The sequence below is a fragment of the Vombatus ursinus genome, unplaced genomic scaffold (genome assembly GCF_900497805.2).
Source record: "Vombatus ursinus unplaced genomic scaffold, bare-nosed wombat genome assembly UNPS02014791.1, whole genome shotgun sequence".
Lineage (NCBI taxonomy): Eukaryota > Metazoa > Chordata > Mammalia > Diprotodontia > Vombatidae > Vombatus > Vombatus ursinus.
Window position 1 is genome coordinate 68,440,618 of NW_020954569.1, and position 27,931 is coordinate 68,468,548.

General features: G+C 38.5%; 1 protein-coding gene across 1 annotated transcript in view; it reads right to left on the minus strand.

The window, feature by feature from the left end:
- Window positions 1–27,931, minus strand: part of MYO5B (myosin VB) — a 532,192-nt gene that overhangs the window by 351,693 nt on the left and 152,568 nt on the right. Inside the window, exon 2 of the mRNA XM_027868890.1 lies at window positions 7,404–7,514. Coding sequence (XP_027724691.1) covers window positions 7,404–7,514 — 111 coding nt within the window. The remainder of the gene's footprint in view (window positions 1–7,403; window positions 7,515–27,931) is intronic.

Sequence of the window (27,931 nt, forward strand, 5' to 3'; positions counted from 1 at the left end):
TCTAACCAAAGTGGCCTGCTTATTCTTCCCGGTACAAACATTCCATATTCTGTCTCTCCATCTTTGAACAGACCATCCCTCCATGCGTACAATAGCCTTTCTCCCTACCTTTGCCTCTTCAAGAACCACACTCACTTCAGGAGCCAGACAAAGTGTCATCTGCTACAAGAAGCCTTTCCTGGGTCCTCCACCAACTCCCAGTGGCTAGGGCCCTGTTCATATTAATGACTATGCATTGAGTATTTCCTCATTTGTGTATCTACTGTTTCTACTCCCTTCTCTGTAGTCGCATGAAAGTTTCTTAAGGGCAGGGACTGGTTTTATATTTGTATCTCAGGGCTTAGCCTATTGTTTAAGCACATAGTAGGCAGAAAGGTCACAAGTGGATAGAGGGTGAGACTTGAAGACAGGCAGACCTAAGTTCAAAACCTGCCTTAGATAGTCCCTAGCGATGCAACTCTGGATAAATCACTTAACTTCTCTGTATTCAGTTTCTTCTTTTATAAAATGAGGATAATAATAGTATCTACCTCATAGGATTATTGCAAGGATTAAATTAATAATAATAGTTAACGTTTATATACTATGTGCCTAGCACTGTGCTAAGTGCTTTACAATTATTATCTCATTTGATCCTCACAACACTCCTGGGAGGTGCTATTATTATCCCCATTTTACAGATGAGGAAACTGAGGCAAATAAGTGACTTGCCTAGGGTCACATAGCTAGGAGGTGTCTGAGGCTGGACTTGAACTCAGGTCTTCCTGACTCTAGGCCTAGCACTCTACCCACTGAGCCACCTAACCATAAAGTGCTATATAAACATACATATATGTGTGTGTATGTGTATGTGCAAGTATACAAATATATACAAACATACATACACATGTATATATACACATACACATATATATGTGAGCATGTGTGTGTTATCTATCATTATTGTTATTAATGTCATTATTATTAGGCACTTAATTAATGCTGCTCGTGGATTGATAAGACCAGAAAGAAAGACAGGATTTAGATATGAATTAAAGAGACCTCAGAGGCTAATGATTCCAATCCTGTCATTTTGCAAATGAAATGGGCCCAAAGATGTTAAGAAAACTGCTAGAGGGACATCCGCATAGTAAAATTCCACTCTAGGATTCAAACCCAAATCTTCTTGACTCTCAGTCCAGAGTACCATATACTGTAATACTATCTCTCAGTCAAATGGCTATTACAACAGACCCCAAACCATGAAATAAAGGTCAAAATGAAGCCAGTGATAGCAGGATTATAGAAAAAAAGATAAATCTGAAAGGAGCAAATGAAGGAAACAGCATTTATTTGCCGCTTACCATCAGGCCAGTGGATAAAAATATTAAAGAGAAGACAGTCCCTGGCCTCAAAGAGTTTAGGTTTCAATACAGGTGAGAACATATCTACAGCAGAATGGTGGCTAGGAAGAAATTTCTATCTGTGGAGTCACAAGGATAGTGAGACACACATAGGGCAGTCATTTGAAATGTTCTTGCCAGAAGCAATGTGACTTATTGATTAGATCAGTGTGGCCAGAAAGGGGGTGGTGCACAAGGAAAGCAGCATGGCAGATGGTAAAGCGGCCTGAGCCAATGGCTGGATAGCATGTTCTACAAATTCCAAAGCTGAAGGTATTAAGTTCCCCAGCGACTAGGCGGTAAGTGGGGGAGCGGGGTATAGATTCTTGAAGTCTGCTGTGTAAGGTGATTGGGTGCTGCTTCATGTAAACATTACATAGTGGGGGGGTAAGACTTGAATCTGCTACTAGTTATATGGCCTTCGGTTTGCCTCCTGACCACTCTGTATATCAGTTTGCTCATCTATAAAATGGAATTAATAGTAACTAACCTACATGGCTCTGAATGACAGTGCTTAGAAAACTATAACATGCTCTATAATAAAAGTAAGGTATGATTATTTTAAAAGAAACTAATTATTTGGCCTTTTTGTTGATGTCATTTCATGAGTAAGGGATGGGGAGTGGGCAGCTGTTGGGAAACAGAGGTAGCTTCATCTGGTAGGCTGGGCTGATCTCCACTTACAAAGCAACAAGGAGAGTATGATTAAGCTGTCTTCCTCTTGTGCTCTGTTGAGGCCACTGAGTTACATTGTATCTCTCCTAGAGCATCTCTTCCCTAGTCATATGGCGGCCCTGGCAAGTTCAGCTGCCCCGCAGTGAATCAGATCTTCTGAGAAATAGCGGGCTGAGGGACTCTCAATCCTTGTCTTCTGGCTTTCCGTCCAATAACAAGGTAACCTGCTACATACCAGAGCAGGGCAGAGACGGGCTCCCCTGCAGCTCATCCAGGAGTTATGCACAGTCCCTGGCCCACTTTCAGCTTAGGAAAGCAGGCATCTGTTCTGTTTTAGCAACAGAGCAGCTCAGTCGCCCTAATACCTCTGTACAATTTAAATAAAAAGGCACACAAAACCTCACCCACTCAAAAAAATGAAATCTGTTAGTGAAAAATAAATGCCACTCAAGTGGGTAAGAGATTTTTAATTTTGTCTCAGGCATTATTTAATGAGGCAAATCACAGCAATCTGCTAGGAATTTTCTCTTATCAAAGCCTCAAAATAACTAGCATTTATATAGTGTTTAAAGGTTTGCAAAGAACTTTAAAAATACTTTCATGTTATCCTCACAATAACCCTGGGAGGTAGGTACTGTTATTATCCCCATTTTTCAGATAAGAATACTCATCTGGGTTAAGTGACTTGCCCAAGGTCCCAGAGTTAGGCATCAAAACTGACAAAAGTATCAAAGTTTTTCTCCAAGTGAGGGAGGTGTGAATGCCTCTTGTAATATCCACTTCACAAATAAATGCTCTGGCAGATAATTTCTTTAAGTGATCAGATCAAGGTGACACAAAATCAGTATTCAAATTTACTCACCATCAACTCAGTCATTTATTGGCTGCTCATTATTTGTCCCAAACTGTTTTATAAAATATAACCCTCCAGAAGTTTACAATCCAGTTAGACAAGGCACATGCAAAACCATAAATGATTGACTGTCAGAAGAGTAGTTGAGGAAACAAATGCAATAGAAATCAGCAGAGGGAGAAATAAGTTGTGGCTGTAATGGGTACTTTCTGGCAAGTGGAGCCCAAGAAGAGTCTTAAAGAATGAGTAGGCCTGGACAAGTCAATCCAATAAACAATACCTTTCCCCGTTGGAGCTCCCTGGGTCCAAGGAATGGATGGTTTCATGGATGCCATCTGGTCACTGATCCATCTGGCAATTAATCCCCCACCCACTATGGAAATCCATGCAAGTTAGGTGGTTTGCCAAATTAGACACATCTCCTCTACATTTTAGCAACAAAGAGTTCCTTCCCGAATGCCTTATTTAACCAAACTGGTCCTGGATTCTCTTGAGAAAGGACAATGGAGAACAGATGGATCAGTGGCAAGGACAGCTGAAGGCAGGAACAATAATGCAAGTGTGAAGTAAAGGAAGTGGACATTAAAGAGAAAAACAGAGCTATTTAGAAGGAAGAAACTCTCTATTTCTTCCCCAAATTCCAGTATCCTATCTCCAACTACTTATTGGATGTCCTAACAGCGACCCAAATTAACTAATCATCCTGAAGCGCTCATTTATGTGGATGGTTCCTCCAATCTCCCAATCACCCAAGGCTCAAAACCTTACAAGTCACCTTTAATTCATCCCTCTTCTTCTTCCCCCTCCCCCACCAACTCTAATAATTTCTGAAGTCCTATCCCTTCTCCCTCTCTAACACTTCTTATTTACCACCTTCCCTTCCATTCACCCTAATCCAGGCCCTCATCATCTCTCACTCTGACTAATGCAAAAGGCTCCAACCTGGTCTTCCTGGCACTATTCAGCAAACACACTGCTGCAGATTCTTTTTCCTAAGGCAGAGCTTTAATCATATCACTCTACTGCTCAAAAACTTCTAATGGCTCCTCAGACTACAGATTACTGCCCCAACTCTTCAATGTGGCTTTCAAGGTCCACCTCAAATGGCAATCTTCCCAATCTTATTTCAGAATATGGCAAACTGGATTATCTACTACTCCTCAAACATACCTAAGGCTTTCCAACTTTCCTGCTTCCCTGCCTTTCACATATACCATTTACTTGGAACACTATCTTCCTGATTCTCTGTTTCTCACAAACTCCCAAATTCAACCCTCAAGTACAGATGCAGACCTTGATGAAACCTTCTTGGATGTCCTCAACAGGAAGAGATGCCACCCCTCTCTCCTCTGGATCTCAAGAACTCTTTCCTTATTCCCCTCTTCAAACTAATGCCAACCTCCTCATGCTCTATGACTCTAGGTCCTTATCTCTCTGTCTCCCAAATAGATAATATTCTGCTCAGTGAAGATAGGGACTGGATCTTTCCCATTTTTGTATCACTGCAACGCCAGGTATGCAATGCTTTATAATGAATATTCAATATATTGAGAATTAAAGAATATGAGAAATTCACATTACACAGATGTAAATATGCAGTATAACAGGGGAGCCCATTGAATTAGTTCATTGACATGCACACTTTAGAAAAACCAGGCAGAATGACAGAGCAGGAGGAGAGGATTTAGGAAACTACACAGCATTCACAGTGATATATCCCCAAAAAGTGCCACACAGATTTCATGTTAACATTAAAAGTTTCCTAGTGACTGGACATGGTTGTGAATCCTGCAGCAGCTGAGTCTCAGAAGTATTGATGTTGCAGGTAAGTCAAAAGAGAAGACAAGAACAAATGCTATAAGCAACAAATGATAGTCTGAACATGAGAAGTGGCACAAACAATATTAAAGAAAATGTTTGAATGGAAAAAGAGATGGATTCATCAAATAACAAAAATGGGATAATGGACAGACAACCCAAGTTGTATACTGATATTCCCAAAAACATTAAAACAATGAGAAGAAAGCCTTTAGCATTTGAAAAGACTCTCAATGGTAGATTCATTAAAAAAAAAAAGACAAGATTTTTTTCAGTGGCATTAATGGATTGGAATCTGAACTGGTAGAGGGACTACAAACACTGATGAATTCTATAGGTGCCAAAGTACAAAATACTAAACTACAAGAATGAGATTGCTTACATGGCATAAAGTAAAAATTACAACAACAACAACAATAGTTAGCGTTTATATAGCATTTTAGGGTTAGCAAAATGCTTTACAAGGATTATCTCATTTGATCCTTATAAAAGACCTGGGACATGGGTGTTATTAGTATCCTCATTTCAGTGATGAAGAAACTGAAGCTAAGAAAAGTTAAGTGACTTTCCCAGGGTCATACAGCTAGTAAGTGTCTGAGTCTGTATTTGAATTCACATCTTCCTGACTCCAAATCCAGTGCTCTATCCACAATACTACCTAACGACCTAGAAAGTAGATGGAAGAGTAAAAGATGACTCACATGTGTCTAGCCTGGGAGACTGAAAGACTGGTGGTGATACCAATGAATGGGACATAGTGGAGAAAGGAAGCCATTTTGGGAACAGGGGAGTTATAATTACTTTGCTTTGGGGCTTGTTTAGTTCAAGGTGATGGGAAAATATGTAAGGGCTCATGTCCTGTAGACAGGTGGAAATAAGGAACTGAGGAAAAGTCAGGGCTGGAAGATGCTTGACTTGGGAGTCATCTGTGATTCTTGAAGCTACAAGAGAAGATAAACTGATCCAGGGAATTAAGAACTCCACAAGATACCATGTGATCACATCTCAGTATTCAGTCAAATCCTCGAACACAGTTTAACCTCATTGTGTAATCCAGGAGTCATTTCCTGACACTCTTGCTGTGATGATATTATATGTACATTTCAAAACTCTAAACTAACATTCCCTTCTGTTGGCATGGAAAAATGAAAATTCACTACATCATTTGGCTGTTTATTTCACATAACCTTAGGAAAGGGACTTGTGTCCATATAACTTAATATGGACCAGTGTCTACCATATTATCATGCAGATCAATGTTCCATTAACTTTATTTACTTCCCTTCGGTTAGTTAATAAATATTTATTAAGCACCTACTATGTCCCAGACACTTTTCCTGGGAATACAAAAAGAGGAAAAAGACGGCCCTTGTTCTGAAGAAGCTCATAATCTAATGGGGGAGACAATAAGCAAAAAAATGTGTACAAACAAGCTATGTGCAGGATAAATAAGAAATAATTTACAGAAGGAAGGCACTAGAAGTAAAAGTGGTTGGGAAAGGTTTCCTGTAGAAAAAGAGATTTTAGTTGGGACTTAAAAGAATCCAGGGAAGGTAATAGGCAGAGATGAGGAGGAAAGGCATTCCAGACATGGGGGACAGAAAGAGAAAATGCCCAGAGCTGACAGATGGAATGTCATATTAATGGAACAGCTAGGAGGACTGAAGAGCATGTAGTGGGGATAAGATGTAAGAAGATTGGAAAGATGGGGGGAAGGGGCAGCTAGATTATGAAGGGCATCAAACACCTAACAAAGTATTTTGCATTTGATCCCTCCTAGTTGCGCTCTCTCCAGACTCTGCCTCCATTACTCAGCTGTCTTCTCACCCTAGAACATCTCTCTGCCAATCTGGTCTCCTTCTCTCATTGTTGAGCTCCTTCCAGATCCCCCAGTGAAGCCATGTTTCATTCCCCTCTCCCAGCTCTACCTCTAACTCTCTAGAACAGGACTGGGGAACCTGTGGCCTTGAGGCCACATGCTGCCCTCTAGGTCCTCAAGTGTGGCCCTTTGACTGAATCCAAACTTCACAGAACAAATCTCCTTAATGAAAGGATTTGTTCTGTAAAACTTGGATTCAGTCAAAAGGTTGCACCCAAGGACCTAGAAGGCCACATGTGACCCCAAGGCCACAGGTTCCCCACCCTTGCTCTAGACTTTGCCACCATGCCCCCTGTGCAGGTCTCCTCCTATCCCCTTTCAGCCCCTTTTTATGTGTTGTTTCCCCCATTAGAATGTAAGCTCCTTGAGGGAAGGGACTACCTTTCTTTTTGCTTGTATTTGAATTCCCAACAATTAGCACAATTCCTGGTACACAGTAAGTATCTAATAAATATGTATTGCTCTTCTGCCTAATATTACAGAAGGAGAGGTACAGGAAAAAAAAGGCTAGAGGTGGAAAAAGTTCTGACCATGAATATCTTTGAGTACTGGTGAAATATGGCTTATAAATATATTCCTGGTAGCCCTTTCTTAAAATACACCTATTACTTCCAATGTATTATCACCACCACACAAAAAAGCAATTACTAAGTATCAAATTATGCCTTAGGACTTTAAGAGACTCCCTCTATAGGGAACTACATGTACACAGAATCCTTAACATCTGAAGAGTTTTCAATCTAAGGTTTGATTCCATTCATCATCAATCAAGGCCATTTACAACCAGAACACTTACAGTTTCATCTTCAAGTTTAAGATGAAGAATCTTCTCACCCTCCTTATAGTCCTTCACTATCTCTGCTGATCGCCAGACTTCATCAGGATCAGGGATCCAAACCCTTGTGAACTGTAAGACAAGAGCATAAGTAAGTCAGATTCAAAGGATAACTTTCAAAGTGCTTCCTTGGACATTTTTTTTAAATCAAATTTTATTTTTTCGATTAGAAAAAAATCTTCCTTCTTTCCCTCTCACCTTCTCCCACATTGAAAAAGAAAAGCAAAATCCCTGTTACAAACATGTATACTCAAGCAAAACAAATTACCACATTTGAGATGTCTAAAAGAAAATATGTCTCAATGTGCACAAAGTCTATCATCCACCTATGTGGGTATCATGTTTCTTCATGAGTCCTCTGGAATCATAATTGGTCTTCATTTCAGTGAGAGTTCCTAAGCCTTTCAAAGTTGTTTGTGTTTACAATGTTGTTGTTATAAATTATTCTTCTAGTTCTGTTCACTTTACGCTGCATCATTTCATATAAATCTTTCAAGGTTTCTCTGAAATTGTCCCCTTCATCATTTCTTATGTCACCATAGTATTCCATCACATTCATATACCACACTTACTCAGCTATTCCTCAACTGACGGGCACACCCTTAGTATCCAGTTCTTTGCAATCATAAAAAAAAATAAGTTGCTACAAATACATTATTTTTGGACATAGAGACCTGAATAATCCTGAGAAAAGAGAAAAAAATCAAAATAAAATGGTTCTCAATGGATTTTCCTTATTGTAAGATGCAATGTATCAAGATGCCATAGTTACAAGGAAATAACTCACAACAGAGAATGACTTAAGATGCTAGGTTGAGAGAATTGAAAGGGTCTGTATTCTTCCACCCTTCAAGGAAAGACTCAAATATCAAAAAGAAGTGAAATCACTTTTAAGAAATCACGAAAGAAATTAAAATTCAACTCAAATTAAAAAATAGCAAAGGAAAGAAGAGTGGTGCAAATAAAAATATTACACAGCAATAAAATCTGCTAAAGCACTAAAAGTAACAGAGACAAAAGAAGAAGCCATATAAGATATACCAAGATACGTCCTGAAATGGATAGATGGCACATTCCCAGAAATTAGTAAAGAATTGCCAAGCCTAGGAGAAGCATAAAACCAAATTTTTCAAAAACCTTCAAGTAAAAAAAAATTCCATGAGGAAAGTAAGACTTAAGTAGTAAGAAAAAAGGATAAGAAGTAATAATGAAGAAAATGAACAATATATACAATGGAATAAATACCCTTTCCTAAGACCATAAACTAGATTTAGCATAAAAGAAAACAGAATTCCACACAATGTAGAGAATTTTGCTACTTCTACATGAACAAAGAATATAATTAAATTGTCCAAAATATAGGAAAACGTGGATACAATTGACAAAACTGGAAGATCATGATATAAATTACTGACATCCTAGAGAATACAGAAAAACAAAAGTTTTGGAATCTATATTTTACTCAATAATCAAAGATCTCACAGAACTCTTATAAGTAGGAACCCAAAATTTAACATGCCTAGACACATCATTGTTAAATTCCAGTGCTATGCAGATAAGCAAAAATTATTATTACAAATTGTAACAACAATAATAATAAAAATAATATTGCCAGAAGTAGTGAAGAGTTCATTTAGCATCAAACCATAGTATAACAAAGTATAACAAAAACCGAATATTTGAGAGGCAAATTTTGAAGAGTTTATAAAAGAATAAACCCATTTTTAAAGTCTTTCAACAACAAATAAGTTACCCAATCATGTGGAATACACTAAAGTAGCAGGAAGAAAAATATATGTGTGTGTGTTTGGGTATTTGTATACCTTTCTATATTTAACCAAGAATTAAGAAAAACTGAAATGGTAACATAATAACATTGAAATAAGTAAATATGCAAAGTATGCAAGAGTGATTTCCATTAGGGAACTTCTAGTGTTGAATCTCCCTCTACTATCTATCTAAGACTAAGTTGGTAAGTCCTAGGGAGTTTCCTGATGCATACATAGACTGTTGTTGTTGTTGTTTGTCCTTCATTCTCACAGAGAACCACGACATCAGGAAGTTGATATCATGATTTGGAAGTGAATTGGATTTAAGTGAGGAAGGACTGTGCAAAGTCATCAGCCTCACTTTCTGCTGTGGAGCCATCTGGGTCTAGTGGCAAGATATAGAGCAGGATGACTGAAGATGGCCCTGTCTGATGCACAGAGAATTTAGGTGACTGGCCCAAGGTCAAAGAGTTATCAGTTGTTAGAAATGAGGTTTTAGCCCAGGTCCTTTCTTCATTATACCAGGATACCTCTAATGCATTACAATACAAAATGAATCAAAAGTTTGGACAGTGACTCATCCAAGTACAAAATATACTTATTCAAAGGCAACTTGAAAATAATTTTGACAAAAACCAAGGAAGAAATGAACACAAAAGGCGGTATCTGCTGCTAATAATTAGGATGAGCAAATGCATCAAAAATGACCATACTTCCCAAATTAAATTACAGCCTTAATGCAATAATGTAATTATCAGAAATGATTCCAAAGGGCCAATGATGAAGCATGCCATCCACATCCAGACAGAAAGTTGATGGCCTCAAAATGCAGAAAAAGATGTATATTTTTGAGACACAGTCAATGTGAGAACTTACTTTGCTCGACAGATTTATGATTTTGTTTTTATTTCTTTTTATTCATAGGGAAGGAGTTCAGGTAGACGAGGTAAGGGAGAGGTAGGGATACAGTAGCTAAAATGAAAAGGGAAGAAGAAAAAGGTTATTTAAGCATATTTTTTAAATGCGCAGAAGAGAACAGAAGGCTAGAAATGATCACAGACAAACAGGATGGATTTGAAATTATATTAAATTATATATTTAAAAATAAAAGCAATCAGTACATAATAGAGGCACAAAGCTTCATGCAAAAATGATTTTAAAGGGTTACATATACTCACACTTTAAAATAAAGGGTAATGAAATCACTATGCAATAATAATTGCTGGGATAGCTATATGTCACCACAAGAAACCAACTATATTGGCAATGTAAAAAATTTTATATAATTTTGTTTTAAACCTAAACAAAAAAGATGATATGTTTGCCTCAACTGTGAAGGGGCAGGGGGCGGGGCGGATGTTATCATCAATGAGGAAATGCACTTTCCTCTTTCCTTAGAGAGATTGGGACAGCTGCTGTAATCTGGTCTTTTTTTTTTTTTTTTTTAAATAAGTGAACATTGACTGAGGTTTGGGAGACTGCACAGTGCTTAGAGAATGGAAGATGGTAAGATATGTCCAGAAATGATGATATAAGAACAGAAGATATAAAGAAAGCTGTATTTTATATTATAAAATCAGCTTGTGATTTTAATGCACCACTTTGGGAGCATGTCAAGGGCCTTGCCACAGAAGTATCACAAGGCAGTTCTATCTTCCAAGAGCCCAGGAATCTCTGCTGATGTGTTCTCCACTGCATTCAGGTAGTGAAGGCAAGTTCTTTTACAAGTCACAAGAAAGTAATTAGTGGAACAAACATTGAAAATATGTTTTTAAATGTTTTTAATTGGTTAATGGTAACCCTGCCAAAATCAGCTCTGCAGCTATTAAAATAACATCCAGGAAATTATCCAAGTCGAAATCTAAATGTCACTGAATGTCTCATAAAGATGATGTGTTTGGGTGTTCTGTAAATACTAACATCCCCCAAAAAATCCCACTTAATCTCTCAAACACCATTCTGGTTTGTAGCCACAACTTCATTAACTGTCCCATTTTTGGCAGTAAGGAATTTAGCCTTGGGTTAAGTGGTCATGCAGGTAAGCAACATCATTACCTAGCCTAATTTCCATCTAAGCTAACCCATTAAAAATAGCACTTCTCATCACTACTTTTTAGTCCTTTAAGCAGGTACTCTGGAAATGCTGATGAGGTCAATGTTATATAGTTGTACTACCTTTCCACCAGTGGGGGGGAGGGAGGGAAAAGAGGAAGAGGGAGAGAGAAGGGGAGGAAGGGGAGGGAGAGGGACAAGGGGAGGGAGAGAGACAGGGGGAGGAAGAGGAGGAGGGAGGGGGGAGGGGGAGAGACAGGGGGAGGAAGAGGGAGAAGGAGAGGGAGAGGGAGAGGGAGATTACACATTTCCTATTACTGCAAACAGGATTTTCTTTCTTATATCCCAATGCCCTTTTGAAAACTACAGGTTTCTAATATGAACACCCTATTTTGATACTGATATTAGTCACATTGCAGTCCATTTTAAATATTCATCTATATGAAAGTTAGACTCTACCAGTTTGAATTCTTGACATTCCATCCCACTGAGGAAGAGCGAATACTATTTGTTCTTGGCGCTGGGGTGGAGATATCTCCATAACCCCCTCCCTGTTTCCAAGTGAGCTTTCCCTAAATTCTGACAGCAGAGATATCAGGGCCCTGCTTACCAGGAAATCTCCAGAGAAGGAGGCTTGACAGGCTCTTCTCCTAAGCTGTGTCAGCTAGCTCTTCTTCACACACCCTACCTGTCATCTTTTGCTGTCACTGACACCCACCGCTCGATTCCATTGACCTTTCATTACGGTTCTGCCTGCTAAACTTCAATTATATTGCTCATCTCTGGTCTCTCTGAAGAGATTCACATCATTCCTGATGCTCAGTTCTGAGTTATGTAACCAAGGATCTGCCATTTCCAGATAAGGCATAGCACCCACCACCCTAATACAAAACAGGGCCTGCATTCAATTCTATAATACATGAGAAACACTGCAAGAAAGTAAATGGACAAGACTTGTCCTTCTCTCCCTTCAAAGTTTGAGAGATACTTTTTGTTTGTTTGTTTGTTTTTGGATAGGCAATGGCATTAAGTGACTTGCCCAGGGTCACACAGTTAGTAATGGTCAAGGGTCTGAGGCCAAATTTGAACTCAGGTGCTCCTGACTCCAGGGCCGGTGCTCTATCCACTTCACCACCTAGATGCGCAAGTTTGGGTGATACTGAGCTGTGATCATCATGATGCCAGAGAAGCAGACTGGGCTATAAGTTTCGATCAGGGTTCCAGTCCTAGCTTGGGACTTTTGAGCAAATCACTTAAGCTTATCATCATGACATGAGAACTAAGTGTAATAGTCTTGAGTTATGTATTATTTTGTTATCTAAGTCTTCTTGAATTATTAAAATTTTTATATATAGTTGTCTTGTGTCTTGGACTAGGCTAAAAGTTCCTTTACAGGAACAGGGGTGTGCCACTTCCTTATAAATCTAACAGAACTAGCACAGTGCCTTGCACCAAAAAGTACTACACAAATATTTGCTAGTTAATCACTCTGGGCTTTTCCCCTCCTCATCTGTAATACAGTGATTGTAATACCTGTTCCTATTAACCTCCCTGGGATGCTATGAAGATAAGAGAGAGACATGTAAGGACTTGGGAATAAAAATACCATATAAATGCAAGATATGTTTAGAGTCTTTTTTTTTTCCATGAAGTCCAAAAACATTTCAACACTGAGTTGAGCCTTGAATGTCACTTGATAACCCTATTACTTAATTCATTCTTGGCTCACTGCACCAGCAATGTTGAGTCAAGCTACACTTATTTCAATGAATGGGGTAGGGAGTGGGGGAAAGCCAACAACCTTATTTACCTAATAAACTTGCCTCTATAATGTAATTTAACAAAACAGAAACTATAGGAACTGTGAGAGTTCTTTGGTCTGTATTATGAATACAACAAACTAACTAACCTATCTCTAAATTAAAAAAAAAATCCTTCCTCCCTCCCCGCCCTCCCCACACACCAAAGAAATCACATAGCAGGGCACAAAAGGAATAAAATTCTGTTGTCCTCTCCCAGCATTAATTACTTGTCTATCTAACCAATAAAACGGGCCCTGCTCTCAAGGAGCTTATATTCTACTAGCAAGGAAAATACAGCATATACATATATATGTAAATGCAAAGTTATCTGCGGAGGGAGACAAACCTCATTTGTCACAAATGAGGTATCAACGAAGACATCATGGAGGAGTTCCAGTGAAATTCTACTTGTCCTATCTTTCAAACTCGATGGATCCTGATCTACATATGGTGGTGGTGGTGGTGGTGGTGGTGGTAGTGGTGGCAGCGGTGATGGCAGTGATCTTGATGGTGATGATAATGACGATAATATACGCTTTGGTAGATTTACTAGGTATAAAAGGAACATTCCTTTCATTCTCGGACAACTGCCACAGCATTAACTTCCTAACTAGCCTACTATACTGTATTCCCATAAGGCAACAGACATGTGGAAATAAAACAAGCTTGTTCCTGAACGACCCAAATACAAAACCACTCAATTTACCACCATCTTGTTCTAATGATATTTACTTCCATTTGACTGAAATAAGCAAAACAGAAGACTTGGCCTAATTAGGCAGTGTTTCAGACTTCACTAAGACAACACTGTAGAATAGGACAAAAACTGGATTGGAGGATCTAAAGACCTGGATTTGAATCTAGTTCTATCAGTAACTAGCCATATGACCCTGGGCATTTTGCTTTGCTCCTCCTATCTCCTTATTTATAAAATGGGGGTGATTATATTCCAATGCAGTTTTTGAGGGTTATTAAAAGGAACAAATAAGAATGTATGTATTGGACATTGTAACAAGAAATTTTCAATATTAATTTAAGCTAAATTTAATTTATTTCAATATTAATTTAAATTATGAGATCCTTCTCTCTACCACTACCAGGAGGAAAAGACTCCCAATTTTTTTCTTTCATGGTGATATAGACCTAAGCATCAACCTCAGGTAGACAGAGCAGGTGGCTGCCTTCATGGAATGCTTTGAAATGTACCTTAGAACCCTACCTATCATAGACTCTTTCAAAATCCCAGTCTGTAGCACCTTTATTATAAAAATGAGAGTCATTAATAGAAGACAATTAAAGGTATGAGAATGTTGATGTACTATGTCACACAGATGAGAAAATGTCATCTAGTATGTTAGTATGGTTGGAGTTCATAATTTCATAGGATCATATGTTTAGAGTGAAAAGGAACCTTAGAGGTCAACCATTCCAAACTTCTCATTTTATAGATGAGAAAACTGAGACCTAGTAGAGGTTAAGTGACTTGTCTGAGGTCATGTAGGTAGGAAGGAAGAGATCCAGGATTCAAACTCAGGTCTAATTTCAAATCTGTAAGGCTATGTTTAGAAGAAAAGATGAACCTGTAAGAAATTCTCTAGAGGGCAAAACCAAGATGGTGGAGAAAAACCAGGAAGTTGCCTGAGATCTCCCCAGTTTCCCTCAGAAACAACATTAAATTAAGCCTCTAACCAAGCTCTGGAGCGACAGAATCTACAAAAAGACAAAGTGAAACAATTTTCTAGCTTAAGATAACTTAGAAGGACTTCAAGAAAGGTCTGTCTCACTTGGGTAAAAGGGAAATGCAGCCCAGTGCAGATATTGTCTGGGCAAACCAGCAAGAGGCTGTTAGCCACAGCACAGATCAGCAACTGAGGCCAGTGGCATGGCAGGCCAGGTAAGGCCTCTTGCCCTAACAAAGAAGGCAAACTGCCAGCCCCAGAACCTCCGTGCCCCTCCCCCCAACAAGGACAACTAGGCTAGACCACCCCAGCACAGTGGACAAGCCACTAGCACCTGAGGCCATGTTGCAGAAAGCCAGTGACCAGGCCCCTGGCCTCCAGCACAAGAAGTTTGGGAGAGTACCCCCTGTACCCCAGCAGCAGAGCTCAACTTTAAAAGTCATGAAATAGACTAAAAAATTAGCAAAATCAGAAAAGAGCCCTGACCATAGAAAACTTCTATGGCAACAGGGAAAACGTAAACACAAACTCAGAAAAGATCAACAATGTCAAATGCCTACATGTGAAGCCTCAAAGGGGAAAATGAATTGGTCTCAAGCCCAAAACATCTTCTTGGAAGAACTCAAAAAAGATTTTAAAATCAAATAAGAAAGATGAAAGAAAAATTGGGGAGAAAAATGAGAGTTATGCAAGAGAGAGTCAATAGTTTAGAAAAGAAAGGACAAAAATTGACTGAAGAAACAGCTCCTTAAAAAATATAATTGGCCAAATGGGGAAAAAAAATCCACTGAAGAAAATAACTCCTTAAAAAGTAAAATTGGTCAAATGGAAAAGATGGTGCAAAAGGTAACTGGAGAATGGATTAAAAACCAGAATTCTACAATATGTTGTTTACAAGAAACACATGTGAATCAGAGACATACAGATAGAGTAACAGTAAAAGGCTGAAACAAAATATATTATGTTTCAGCTGAAGTAAAAAACAAAAACAAAAAAAAAACATAAGGGTAGCAATCCTGATCTCAGACAACCAAAAGCAAAAATAGATCTAATTAAAAAAGATAAGGACAGAAACTACATCTTGCTAAAAAGTACCATAGCCAATGAAGTAATAATATACTAAACATATATGCTCCAAGTGGTGTAGCATTCAAATTCTTAGAGAAGAAGTTAAATGAGTTACAGGAAGAGACAGAAAAACTATACTATTGGGGGACCTCAACCTCCCCCTCTCAGAATAGATAAATCTAACCACAAATTAAATAAGAAAGAAGATAAGGAGGTGAATAGAATTTTAGAAAAGTTAAATATAATAGTCCTCTGGAGAATATTGAATGGGAATAGAAAGGAATACACCTTTTTCTCAGCAGTATATGGCACCTACACAAAAATTGACCATTTATTAGGGCATAAAAACCTCACAATCAAATGCGGAAAGGCATAAATATAAAATGCATCTTTTTCAGACCATGATGCAATAAAAATTATGTGTAATGAAGGGCCATGGAAAGATAAATTAAAAATTAATTGGAAACCAAATAATCTAATCCTAAAGAGTGAGTGGATCAAACAACAAATCATAGAAACATCCAATAATTTCATCAAATAGAATGATAATGAGACAACATACCAAAATTTATGGGCTGCAGCCAAGGCAGTTCTTAGGGGAAATTTTATACCTCTAAATACTTAAATAAAATAGAGAAAGAGCAGATCAATAAATTGGGCATGTAACTAAAAAAGCTAGAAAAAGAAAAAATTAAAAATCCCCAATTAAATACCAAATTAAAAATTCTGAAAATCAAAGGAGAGATTGGTAAAATTGAAAGTAAGAAAACTATTGAACTAATAAATAAAACTAAGGGTTGGTTCTATGAAAAAAACAATAAAATTTATATAAAATACTTTCTTACACAAATAAAGTCAGATCTAAACAACTGGAAAAATATCAATTGTTCATGGGTAGGCCGAACTAATATAAAAAAAAATGACAATGTTACCTAAATTAATTTACTTATTCAGTACCATGCCAATCAAGCTACCAAAAAATCATTTTGTGGAGCTAGAAAAAATAATAACAAAATGCTTCTGGAAGAACAAAAGGTCAATATCAAGGGAATTAACCCAAAAATATGCAAAGGAAGGTGGCCTAGCCTTATCAGACCTAAAACTCTATTATAAAGTAGCAATCATCGAAACTATTTGGTACTGGCTAAGAAACAGAATGGTAGATCAGTGGAATAGGTTAAGTACACAAGACATAGTAGTAAATTAACTATAGCAATCTACTCTTTGATAAACCCAAAGACTCCAGCTTCTGAAATAAGAACTTCTTGACAAAAACTGCTAGAAAAAATGGAAAATAGTATAGCAGAAACTAGGCACAGACCAACATCTCACACCACATGCCAAGATAAGATGAAAATGGTTACATGATTTAGACGTAAAGGGTGATGCCATAAGCAAATTAGAAGAGCAAAGAATATTTTACCTGTCAGATCTATGGAGAAGGGAAGAATGCATGACCAAATAAGAGATAGAGAATATTATGAAATGCAAAATGGATAATTTTGATTACATTAAATTTAAAAGGTTTTGCACAAACAAAACCAATGCAACCAAAATTAGAAGGAAAGCAGAAAACTGGGGGGAATTTTTTGCAATAAGCATTTCTGATAAAAGCCTCATTTCTCAAATAGATAGAAAACTAAGTCAAATTTGTAAGACTACAAGTCATTCTCTAATTGATAAATCATCCACGGATATGAGCAGACAATTTTCAGATGAAGAAATTAAAGCTATCTACAATCATATAAAAATACTCTAAATCACTATTGATTGGAGAAATGCAAATTAAAACAACTCAGATACCACCTCATATCTCTCAGATTGGCTAATTTGACAGAAAAGGAAAACGATAAATGTTGGAAAAGATGTGGGAAAATTAGAACACTAATGCATTGTTGGGGGAGTTGTTAATTGATCCAACTATTCTCGAGAGCAATTTGGAACTATGCTCAAAGGGCTATAAAACTGTGCATACCCTTTGGTCCAGCATACCACTACTAGGTCTGTATCCCAAAGAGATCATAAAAAGAAAAAGGACCCACATGAACAAAAATATTTATAGCAGCTCTTTTTCTGGTGGCAAAGAATTGGAAATTGAGGAGATGCCCATCAATTGGGGAATGGCTGAACAAGTTGCGGTATATGAATGTAATGGAATAGTATTGAACTACAAGAAACGATGAGCAGACAGATTTCAGAAAAACCTTGAAAGACTTACATGAACTGATACTGAGTGAAGTGAGCAGAACCAGGAGAACATTGGACACAGTAACAGCAGCATTGTGTGATGATCAACTATGATAGACTTAGCTCTTCCCAGCAATAGTGATCCAAGACAATTCCAAAAGACTCATGATGGATAACGTTATCCACTTCCAGAGAAAGAACTTTGGAATTTGAACGAAGATCAAAGCATACTACTTTCACTTTTTTTTTCTTTCTTGTGGCTTTTCCTTTTTGCTCTGCTTCTTCTTTCACAACATGACTAATGTGGAAATATATTTAACATGATTGTACATGCATAACCTATATCAGATTGCTTGATGTCTTGGGGAGGGAAGAGGGGAGAAGGAAGGGGGAAAATTTGGAACTCAAAATCTTATAAAAAAAATGAATGCTGAAAACAAAAAGAAAAAAGTAATTGGGAAACATTTACAAAATAAATAAATTACATTACAAAAGAAAAAAGAAAGTAAACAAAACAAAAAAGTAAAGAAAGGTGTGTGGACAACTTGAAAAAAAAATGCCCTAACCAAAACTGTACCAAAAAAAAGATTGTTATGCAAATGCAAATACTCTATCCCCATTGTAAGAGGAAAGGACAGCTCTAATGCAGATAATTCTATAGCATTTACAGCTAGAACCTTCATAGATTATCTAATACAACTCCTCCATCTTATATTTGAGGAAACTGAGGCCCATGAGACATAAGTAATAAGTAGCAGGGCTGAAACACAAACCAAAAGCTCTGGTATCTACAAAAGGCCTTTTGAGAATATGAGCATGGCCTAAACATCTGAATTGTAAAGCTATCCTGGAGTTACCACAACCAATCTTGGAGTGGGGTAAGGAGAATGAAAAATTCCTTTGGTCATTAAGCAGCTTCTTTGTTAAAATATGTCATCACTTACAGTGGTTGTTTTCTAAATGGTTCAGGATCTGCCATAGTTACTCTCATGTTATGGGAGCCATGGAAAGGGGTTACCTAACAGCACCTCGCCAGCAAATGAAATCACAAAGTCAGAGGGTAGGAATGATGGAGTCATGTTATACATACAGAAAATCTCATAGAGAATTCCAGGTTCTTGCACATCTATTGAATTCAACAAAAATATATTAAACATCTGCTGTGTGACAGGCACTGATGATACAAAGTCAAAAAAATCAAACAGCCTTCACCTCCAGAAAGTTTACATTCTACTGTGGGATACAAAATGTGGCACTTGAGCTCAGCTTTGAAAAAAAAAAAAAGAAAAGAAAAGGATTCTCTGAGGAAGAATTACAGATACAGAATTTGAGAGACGGAAGGGATGTCAACAGTCATTATAAACTATACACAAAAGGAAGGTGGTGGTGGTGGTGGTGGTGGTGGTGGTGGTGGTGGTAGTGGTTGCAGAGGTGGAAGTGGTTGAGTTGTTTCAGTTGTGTCCGACTCATGGCCCCATTTGGGGTTTTCTTTGTGAACATACTGGAGTGGTTTGCCATTTCCTCCTCCAGCTCATTTTACAGATGAGGAAAGTGAGGCCAACAGGGTTACGTGATTTGCCCAGGGTCACACAGCTAGTAAGTGTCTGAAGCCAGATTTGATCTTATGAAGATGAGTCCTCCAGGCCTGGCACTCTATGCATTGTGCCGCCACCTAGCTGCTGAAATTCCCCACTATAACATGCCTAAAAAGTGATTATTCAGATTCTGCTTGAAGACCTCCAACATAGGGAACCCCATTACCTTTCCAGGTGTCCATTCCAATTTTGTGCAGCTCTAATTGTTAGGAAATTTGCATCACTGAACAGCCTATATTGGCCTCTTTTCAACTTGCATCCTTTGATCCTGGTTCTTGAAATACTAGAAGATAGCCATTACATTCCCCCAAGTCTTCTCTTCCCCATGCTAAACATGCCCAGTTCCTTCAACTGATCTTAATGTCACAGAGCCAATATCCTTCACCATGAAAGGAGGAAAGGGAGCCGTGAGGGGCAGCCTTCATAAAGGCACAGCAATAGAAAATGGAACATCAAAGTTGGATAAGAGAAAGCAGGCCAAGTCTGGCTGCAACACAGAGTACATGAAGAATAATGTCCAACAAGCCTAGAAAAGTAGGTTGAAACCAGATTGTGAAGAGCTTTCAAAATGAAACAAAGGAGATGTATTTTATCTGAGGGGTAATAGGTAACTACGGGAACTTCTTGCACAAGGGGACAAACAAGTCAGACCTGTGCTTTAGGAATCATTTTGGTAGCTGCATGAAGGCTGGAATGGGGGCCAGAGGACCAATTTGGGAAACATACTGCAATAGTCGAAGAAGGAGGTGATGAGAGACTGAAGTACGGAGATGGCTATTTGCCAATGTGTGACCTCCATGATTCAGATGTTAACCTCTTTTCCCCCTTATGACTCTAGAGCACATTCAACTCACATATTTCCCCAACAAATACCACTAGCCTGCTTTCAGAATTTGTGAAGACCTAGTTCCCTTCACCTTCTGGTTCTCTTAGTCATTGAATTTACACTCCTGTGGAACAGGGGTCAGTGGCCTTTCCAAAGGGACAAGCCAAGTCAGTATTTACTCACTCTAATTGAAGTTTTCCCAGCCAGGAATAGTCTCCTTTTCCTGAAAAACACCATGCACTGGGAACCTCCATGTCAACCCGGCGCCAGGGGAACTGAAGCAGAAACAAGTTCAGAGAAAAGCTCACGTTTCTTCAGTGAAAGCAATGACCCTCGGAACAAAGTGAACACAACCTCTAAGCTTCTCAGGTAGGTTGGGCATGTTGAGAAGTGTGTGGGGAATGAGGGAAGTTGTGGGTAGGAGCTTTTTATTTTTAACCTTTTAAAAGTGTTGGTATATTTTCTTTTTACATCATCTATAATTTCCCAGCATATCTTTCTCCTCACTGCATCCCAAGAGCCGTTCCAAAGGAAAAGGGGGGAAATGTTCCTCACAATTAATCAACATACCCAAAAAGCATAAATTCATCCCTAGGATTCCACACTCACGATCCCCACTCAGCCCACTCATACTCCCCGCTACCCACAAAGAAGAGAGAAGAGAGATGTCTTCTTATAACTCTTCTTTGCAGTCCCACTTGGTCATTTCAGTTTCTATTGTTTCACAGGCACGAGCTTTATAAGAACCTGTGTGTTCAGGTGGGGGAAGCTATGAAAAGCAGGAGCAACAGAGAGAGCTGACCCCTTGGGGAAGACATTCCAGAATAGGAGAGCAAACTCTTCCTTCTCGTCATCCTCCTCCTCCTCTTCACTGTAATCCAACCCCCACCCCAGGACTGTAACTGTGGTGACAGCTCCTACAGAGAATAAGGCAGCAGAGAATGTGGCTGCAGTGCATTTTTGTTTAATTAATTGTACTAGCAGTGTGAATGCTTCAAGATCAGCACCAAGGCTACTTTGACATGTAGGCCACCCAGAGCACTCCCATCATGCCTTCACTCCAGGAAAACAATCCAACAATGAACACTAGGAAAGAAAACTGAAAACATCTACAGAAAGGTCACCCCACTCTGGGGCTAAAGCAGGGAAGACAGAAATAAAGAAAAGAAAAAAAGATTCATTTTGCAATGCCCAAAATCATAGATAACAGTTATATGATACATTCCTACATAACAAAAAGTGGAGGTACCGATGTATAGACAATTTTCTCAAATTCTACTCATCCTGTGAGGCCCAACTCAAGTTCTATCCATCATCTATGATGCTTTTTAAGGCCACCCCAGCCCACAGTTATGTCTACCTCCCCTGAAGTCTAACTGGAATTGTGATCAGTAACAGACGGCTTAGCCCTTAACTTTTTGTTCTCTCTAGTTATCCCATTTGCGTAGGTCATGAGAGAGCAGGGTATCTCTCATGGCACTTAGGACAGTGGGGACATATCCCAAGACTTGGAGAATGGGTTAATAAAAAGGGGCTCAGGGTATGGGTCATTAAAATGCCCCGTGAAAACACACAGGAAGAAGAGTTGTATGTATGTATGTGTATATCATATCACTTTAAATGTGGCCACAATAACTCTGAATATTTGGTGGGGGTGGGAGGGTAGCGATTGCAATGGAGTCAGAGGTTAGATATTCTGCAACTTTTGCCGAGCATCTTCTTCTCCTCCTCCAACCCCAGAGTCATTTCAGGGAGTCATCAAGGTTGAAAACATTATAGCTGTTGCAGGGGGAAAGCTAACAACATTCTGAGTTTCATAGACAAAGCACATCCTTTGAATATAAATATCAAAAAGATTCCAGACATATCCCAAGACTTGGAGAATGGGTTAATAAAAAGAGGCTCAGGGTATGGGTCATTAAAATGCCCTGTGAAAACACACAGGAAGAAGAGTTGTGCTCAAAATGTAACATAAGGACAAGAGAGTGCCTTTTTCTTTCCTTCAGACCAGGCACTGAACTTGGCAAACAATCATTTCCTAATTGAAGGCCAAGAAACTGAGCAGCAGCCACTTAGCTGCTTTCCTTTGAAAGTCCAGAAGATTAAAAATAAATGAAGCAAAATCAAGATGATATTATGTCAATTTTGCTCCAGGCAAAATACCTCATGGAGGTTTTGCATTACAAACATGTTCCCTGTGCTCCTTGAACTCAGTTTCATGGATCTCTCCTTCCTATACAACATAGGAAAAAACTTCTTATGTTCTTAGCTTCCTAGTAGCTGAGCATCTCCTAAGGGACCCTGAAATGCATTCTCCACACTCCACACAGGACTACAACTCACCATCCCAGACAAACTGAAGCCACACAATTTTGAAAGATGACCAGAACAAAAGAAACTCAACAGATTCGGTTCTTTTAGCAACCCTACTGCTCTGGAAGTTCCAAGATCATCTAAATCCCTTATGTCACCACTGACTGGCCAGTGTGTGGTGGTGTCCTTAATGGAAATGAAAAGAAGCTGGGTCATTCATTAACTCTCTGTATAAAAATCTCATACACTTAGAAGGAAAGGGACCTGGTAATGAGATGATTTGATCTAATGAAGAAAAAGAAGTTTCAGAGGTGACCTAATAACCATGTTCCTTATTTGTTCCCTCATTCTCTTTGAGGTTTTCCTCTACACCCTATCCAAAGAGCTTGGATTATAGCTACCATTTACATATTACTTTAAGGTCTGCAAAGTGCTTTTTACAAAGTTAATTCATTTGATTCTTGCAACAACTCTGACAGGTACATCCTATTATTATCCCTATTTTACAAATGAGGAAACTGAAGTTGAGAGAGGTAAAGTGGCTTGCTCAGAGAAACATACCTAGAAAGTGTCTGAAGCAAGACTTAAATGCTGGTCTTCTTGACTGCAGGACCAGCACTCTATCCACTCCACCATCTTTTTCTGTGCAGTCCTATACTTGAGGAAGTGGGTCCTGATGATGGTACAGGCTAAATCTTCACAAGCATACCTACTCAATCCACACACACACACATACATAATCATACACCAATACTGCTTGTAACAACCAAAGAAGTAATAAAACTTGGTCAAGAGTTTTAACTGACCTTCTGTTCAGCCTTAAAGGCTGACTTTAAATTCAATTGACCAATCACTAAAATTTCCTCTGATTTAGAGCATTTTACCTCTTCAAAGTCCCCAACTGCCATTCCTTCTTTTCTTAAAAACATCAATAGTAATGATGATGATGATGCCACTTTACATTTACAATTTGACCCTGTTTCTGACTTTCATATCTATTACCTTTTTCAGATTCATACAAAAAGTCTATTAAGAAAGGTAGAGATTATCACCTCCATTTTATAATTGAGGAAAATGGGCCCATAAAGGTCACATGATTTGCCAGAAATTACACGGCTAGTATGGGTTTTTTGGGACATCCTATTCAAATTTTCACTTCATTACAACTCTCAGTGGTGTAGAGTTGATGGTAGCAGAGATTGAAAAGAGGATAGAGAATGAAAAGTTTGAGAACTATGGGGGTACAGTATGAGTTCTTAACCGTTTATGTCATGGTCCCCTTTAGCAGTCTGGTAAAGCCTACAGATTACTCAGAATAGTATTTTTAAAAGAAAGTACAAGGGGCAGTGGATAGAGCTCCAGCCTAGAAGTCAGGAGGACCTCAGACACTTGACCCTTACTAACTGTGTGACCCTGGGCAAGTCACTTAATCCCAATTGCCTCACACAAAAAAAAAGCAAAAAAAAAAAGTACATGGGATTACAACTTAAACAACTATACTGAAATAGTTATCAAAATATTTTTTTAAACAGTTCTGGACCCCAAGCTAAGAATCTCTGCTGCAGTGGGAGTACACTTAGGCTTGGTACATTCAAGTATATCCAAGTGATTAAGACCAAAGATTCTAGGACCTTAAGGGAGAGAAAAAATAAAGTGTTCTGGAATTCACACACACACACACACACAATATTTCAAAAGTGGTAACTGAAAAAGATTATGATTTTGAAACTAGAAAGTTAAGTGGCTGTCTGCTGTTTGAATCGCCACATAGATACCTCTGGTTTCCACCCTAGCTCTGAAGGGGAATTACGAAATGGGCAATATCAATAATGCATCCCAGCTATTTGTCTCTGAAACATGACCTGGAGAGATCTTTGTCCAGTCTTAATAACAAGAAAATAGAGCTGTCAGATAGCCATAGATTCTAAGATTATCTTGGCCAAGTATCTGGGCTTTTCATCACTCAGCCACCAAGTCCTAAGCTCCAAACAAAGGGATGGGTTTGTAAAGACCTGACTTTCAAATTGAAAAGCCCTTCCCATTCTAGATAAGAAATGGGTCTGTAGCTAAACAAGAGAAAGAAGGAGAAAAGATTCCTGGTCTGGCTGTCACTGAGAAGCACGGGAGGGGGGCGGAGATGGGGGGATGATATATGTTAAATATCTTCCCTCTGCCCTTTCAAAGGGATATGGTAGCAGAAAGATTAATTTTAATATCAAAAATTACTACAGAAAGAGGAGAAGGAGAAGGCAAGTTTCACTCTTTGAGTTTATCTTCTCAATCTCAAAACTCAAGCATTCTTGTCACATAAAGCCAGAGAGGAAACAAAGCAATAATGGCCAATAGTTACAGATTCAATTTACGGACTAATTTATCAGCTTTCCTGAATGGGTTTTGGAGGATCAAACACTGAGAGAGGCATTTAGATGCCAGATTGTTCAAGCTGGAAGATTATTTATTTCAAACTGCTGAGTTGATAGGTGAGAAAACTGAGGCCCAGAGAGGTTAAATAATTTTACCAGGGTCAAACAGAATTAAATATCACAGCCAGGACTTGAATCCATGTCCCAGTACTCCTAAAGTCCAATGCTCTTTTCACTGCACAATACAAGGATTCTCATCCACTAAGGAATGGTTGAACAAGTGGTGGTATATGATCGTGATGGGATACTACTGCGCTATAAGAAATAATGAGCTCAATGATTTTAGAAAAACATGGAAAGACTTACAAAATTATGAAGAGTGAAATGAGCAGAACCAAGAGAACACTGTATATAGTAATAGCAATATTGTTTTAAGAACAATTTTGAGCAAATGAAATCCTGGAGTCTAATTAGGATGCTGTTGGAATAGTGCAAATAAAAACTGATGAGGGTCGGAACTAGGATGGTGACCATACAAAGAGACAGAAGGGGATGGAGACAAGACACGTTGTGGAGTCAACTTGACTTATCAAATAAGTGGACATGAAGAGTGAGGGAGGGGGAAGAATTGAGAACGAATGCAAGGTTTTAAATTTGAATGCCAGGAAAGATAATGTTGCCCTCAATAGAAATGGGAAAGTCTGTAAGAAGGGTAGTTTAAGGAGAAAGAGTATGTGTTGAACATATGGAATTTTGAGGTGGTAATGTGCAGTCTTTTCTATGTTTTGGATTTTTTATATACCTAAGCTTCCTTTGTAATGGGGTCCACTGATTTGGGTCTGCAGTGCCTTTCACTCTACAGGATTCTGCCTAAGACAGGTTGCCCCATTCCTTTACAGAAAGGCATCACACAGGTAGGAGAGTAATCTTCTTAGAAAATTAATATACACATCAATAGATGAGTGCCTCAGGGAACACCACAAGAAAATGTCATACCTATTCTCACAATAGTAAGTGATCTAAGTATTATGTATTCTAAATATTTAACTTGGAGCTTTATTATTTACACCCAGTTCCAGACTCATCAATGCTATTCAGTAGGTGATGGGGCAGCATCTTGCCTCTTCCCAGCATGGGATAGAAGCATGACCTCTAAAGGGCATGCTTGGATACATATGACAAGGAGTGGAAGGAGAGTAGCCTGAGAATTGTCAGGACACAAGTTCTAGTCCTTTGCATAAACAGTTGAGCGACCTTGGCTAAGTTTGTTACCTCTCTCTGAAGCTCAGTTCCCCCCCCCCCCCCCCTGTAAAATGACTGAGGCTCATTCCAGCTCTAAAATTCTATGATTCTATGATTTAGTCACCAAACTGAGCCACATCAGGAGGGTTACTGTCAGAAGTCTGCTAATGTTTAACATCCATATATGACTAATGGTAACTTCAGAGTTTATGGATGAAAGAAAATGCTGTCATGCGGTGTGGTGAAAAGAACAATTTAGAATCAGAATTTGGTTTCAAATTCTAGCTCTAATGTATCCCACCAGTTTAAGCTTAGGAAGATAACTTCATTTAGACCTCCAAAATCCCTTCCAGCACTAAATCCCATGATCCCTTCATTGATTAGAGTACTGTAGTTCTTAGATTGAAAAGACCAAATGAGATTGTCTGGTACAGTCTCTTGCCTTGCCTTCAAAGAGATGTTATTCTCTCCATTTTACAGGTGATAATGTGGAAGAAAAACTCAGTACTCTGCACTTTTGGCACAAGTTCTTCTGCTATTATCTAATTCCTAGAGGAAAGAAGAGGACAGGAGAAGACAAGACAGGAAAGGAGAGGAGAGGGAAATAAGAAGGAGATCTAACTTCCTTTTAAAAAAAAAATCTCTGATCCAAACCACTCTCTGCTCATCATTTATAAGATTCAATGACAAATTTTAAACTTCCAGTCAGGATTAAATAAGACTACAAGGTTTAGGTAGCTGTTTATGATTCATCAAATAGTATAATACTAACAATTTTCATTAACCCTGGAAAATGAATTCTTTAATATGATTCAATCTCTTTTTAATCACCCCTTAGAAGGATTCCCTTTTCCTTCTGGTCAAAGGTCAATTCAAGAGATGCTTGTCTAAATTAAATTAATTGTCATTCTTGTTCTTAGTCTGATCATTATCCTAAACAGTTTCAAAGAGGATTCCTTCCTGAATTGACCAGGCCTCTCCCTTCAGAAGTTGCTTAGGCTTTCAATAAGCATGAAATAAAAGAGATTTCACTGCAGGATAGTTTTGCTCAGAAGTAATAGTTTGAGCAAGACTGCTATGACAAATTGTGATCCACGAATGTCAATTCAATAAACATTTATTAAGCACCTCTTACATGCCAGACACGGTGCTGTGTTATGGGGATACAAATAAAAAAGAAAGATAGTCCCTGCCCTCACAGAGCTTACAATCTAATTGGAGAAGACAATACATAAAAGAAAACAGAAAAATGGGCGGGCATTGGGGGAGGGGGACACACTAGGTGACACTAGGGGGAATGATGTTCTGGGAAGTTGAAGCCAAGCAGAGCTGCTAGTGGGAAATGAAGAGTTGGAAATTCTGAGTCCTCTTAAAGGGAGGCTTTAGAAGTTATTTTTGCTCTGCCCTCTAGCCCTCCAATCAGAGGGAAGAATGTTATTGAATATTATTGCATGTAAGAAATAATGAATATAATTAATACAGAGAAGCATGGAAAAATGTACATGAACCAATGCAAAGTAAAGTGAGTAGAGCCATGAAAATAATATATATAATGACAATGATATAAATGGAAAGATAACCATCAAATATCAA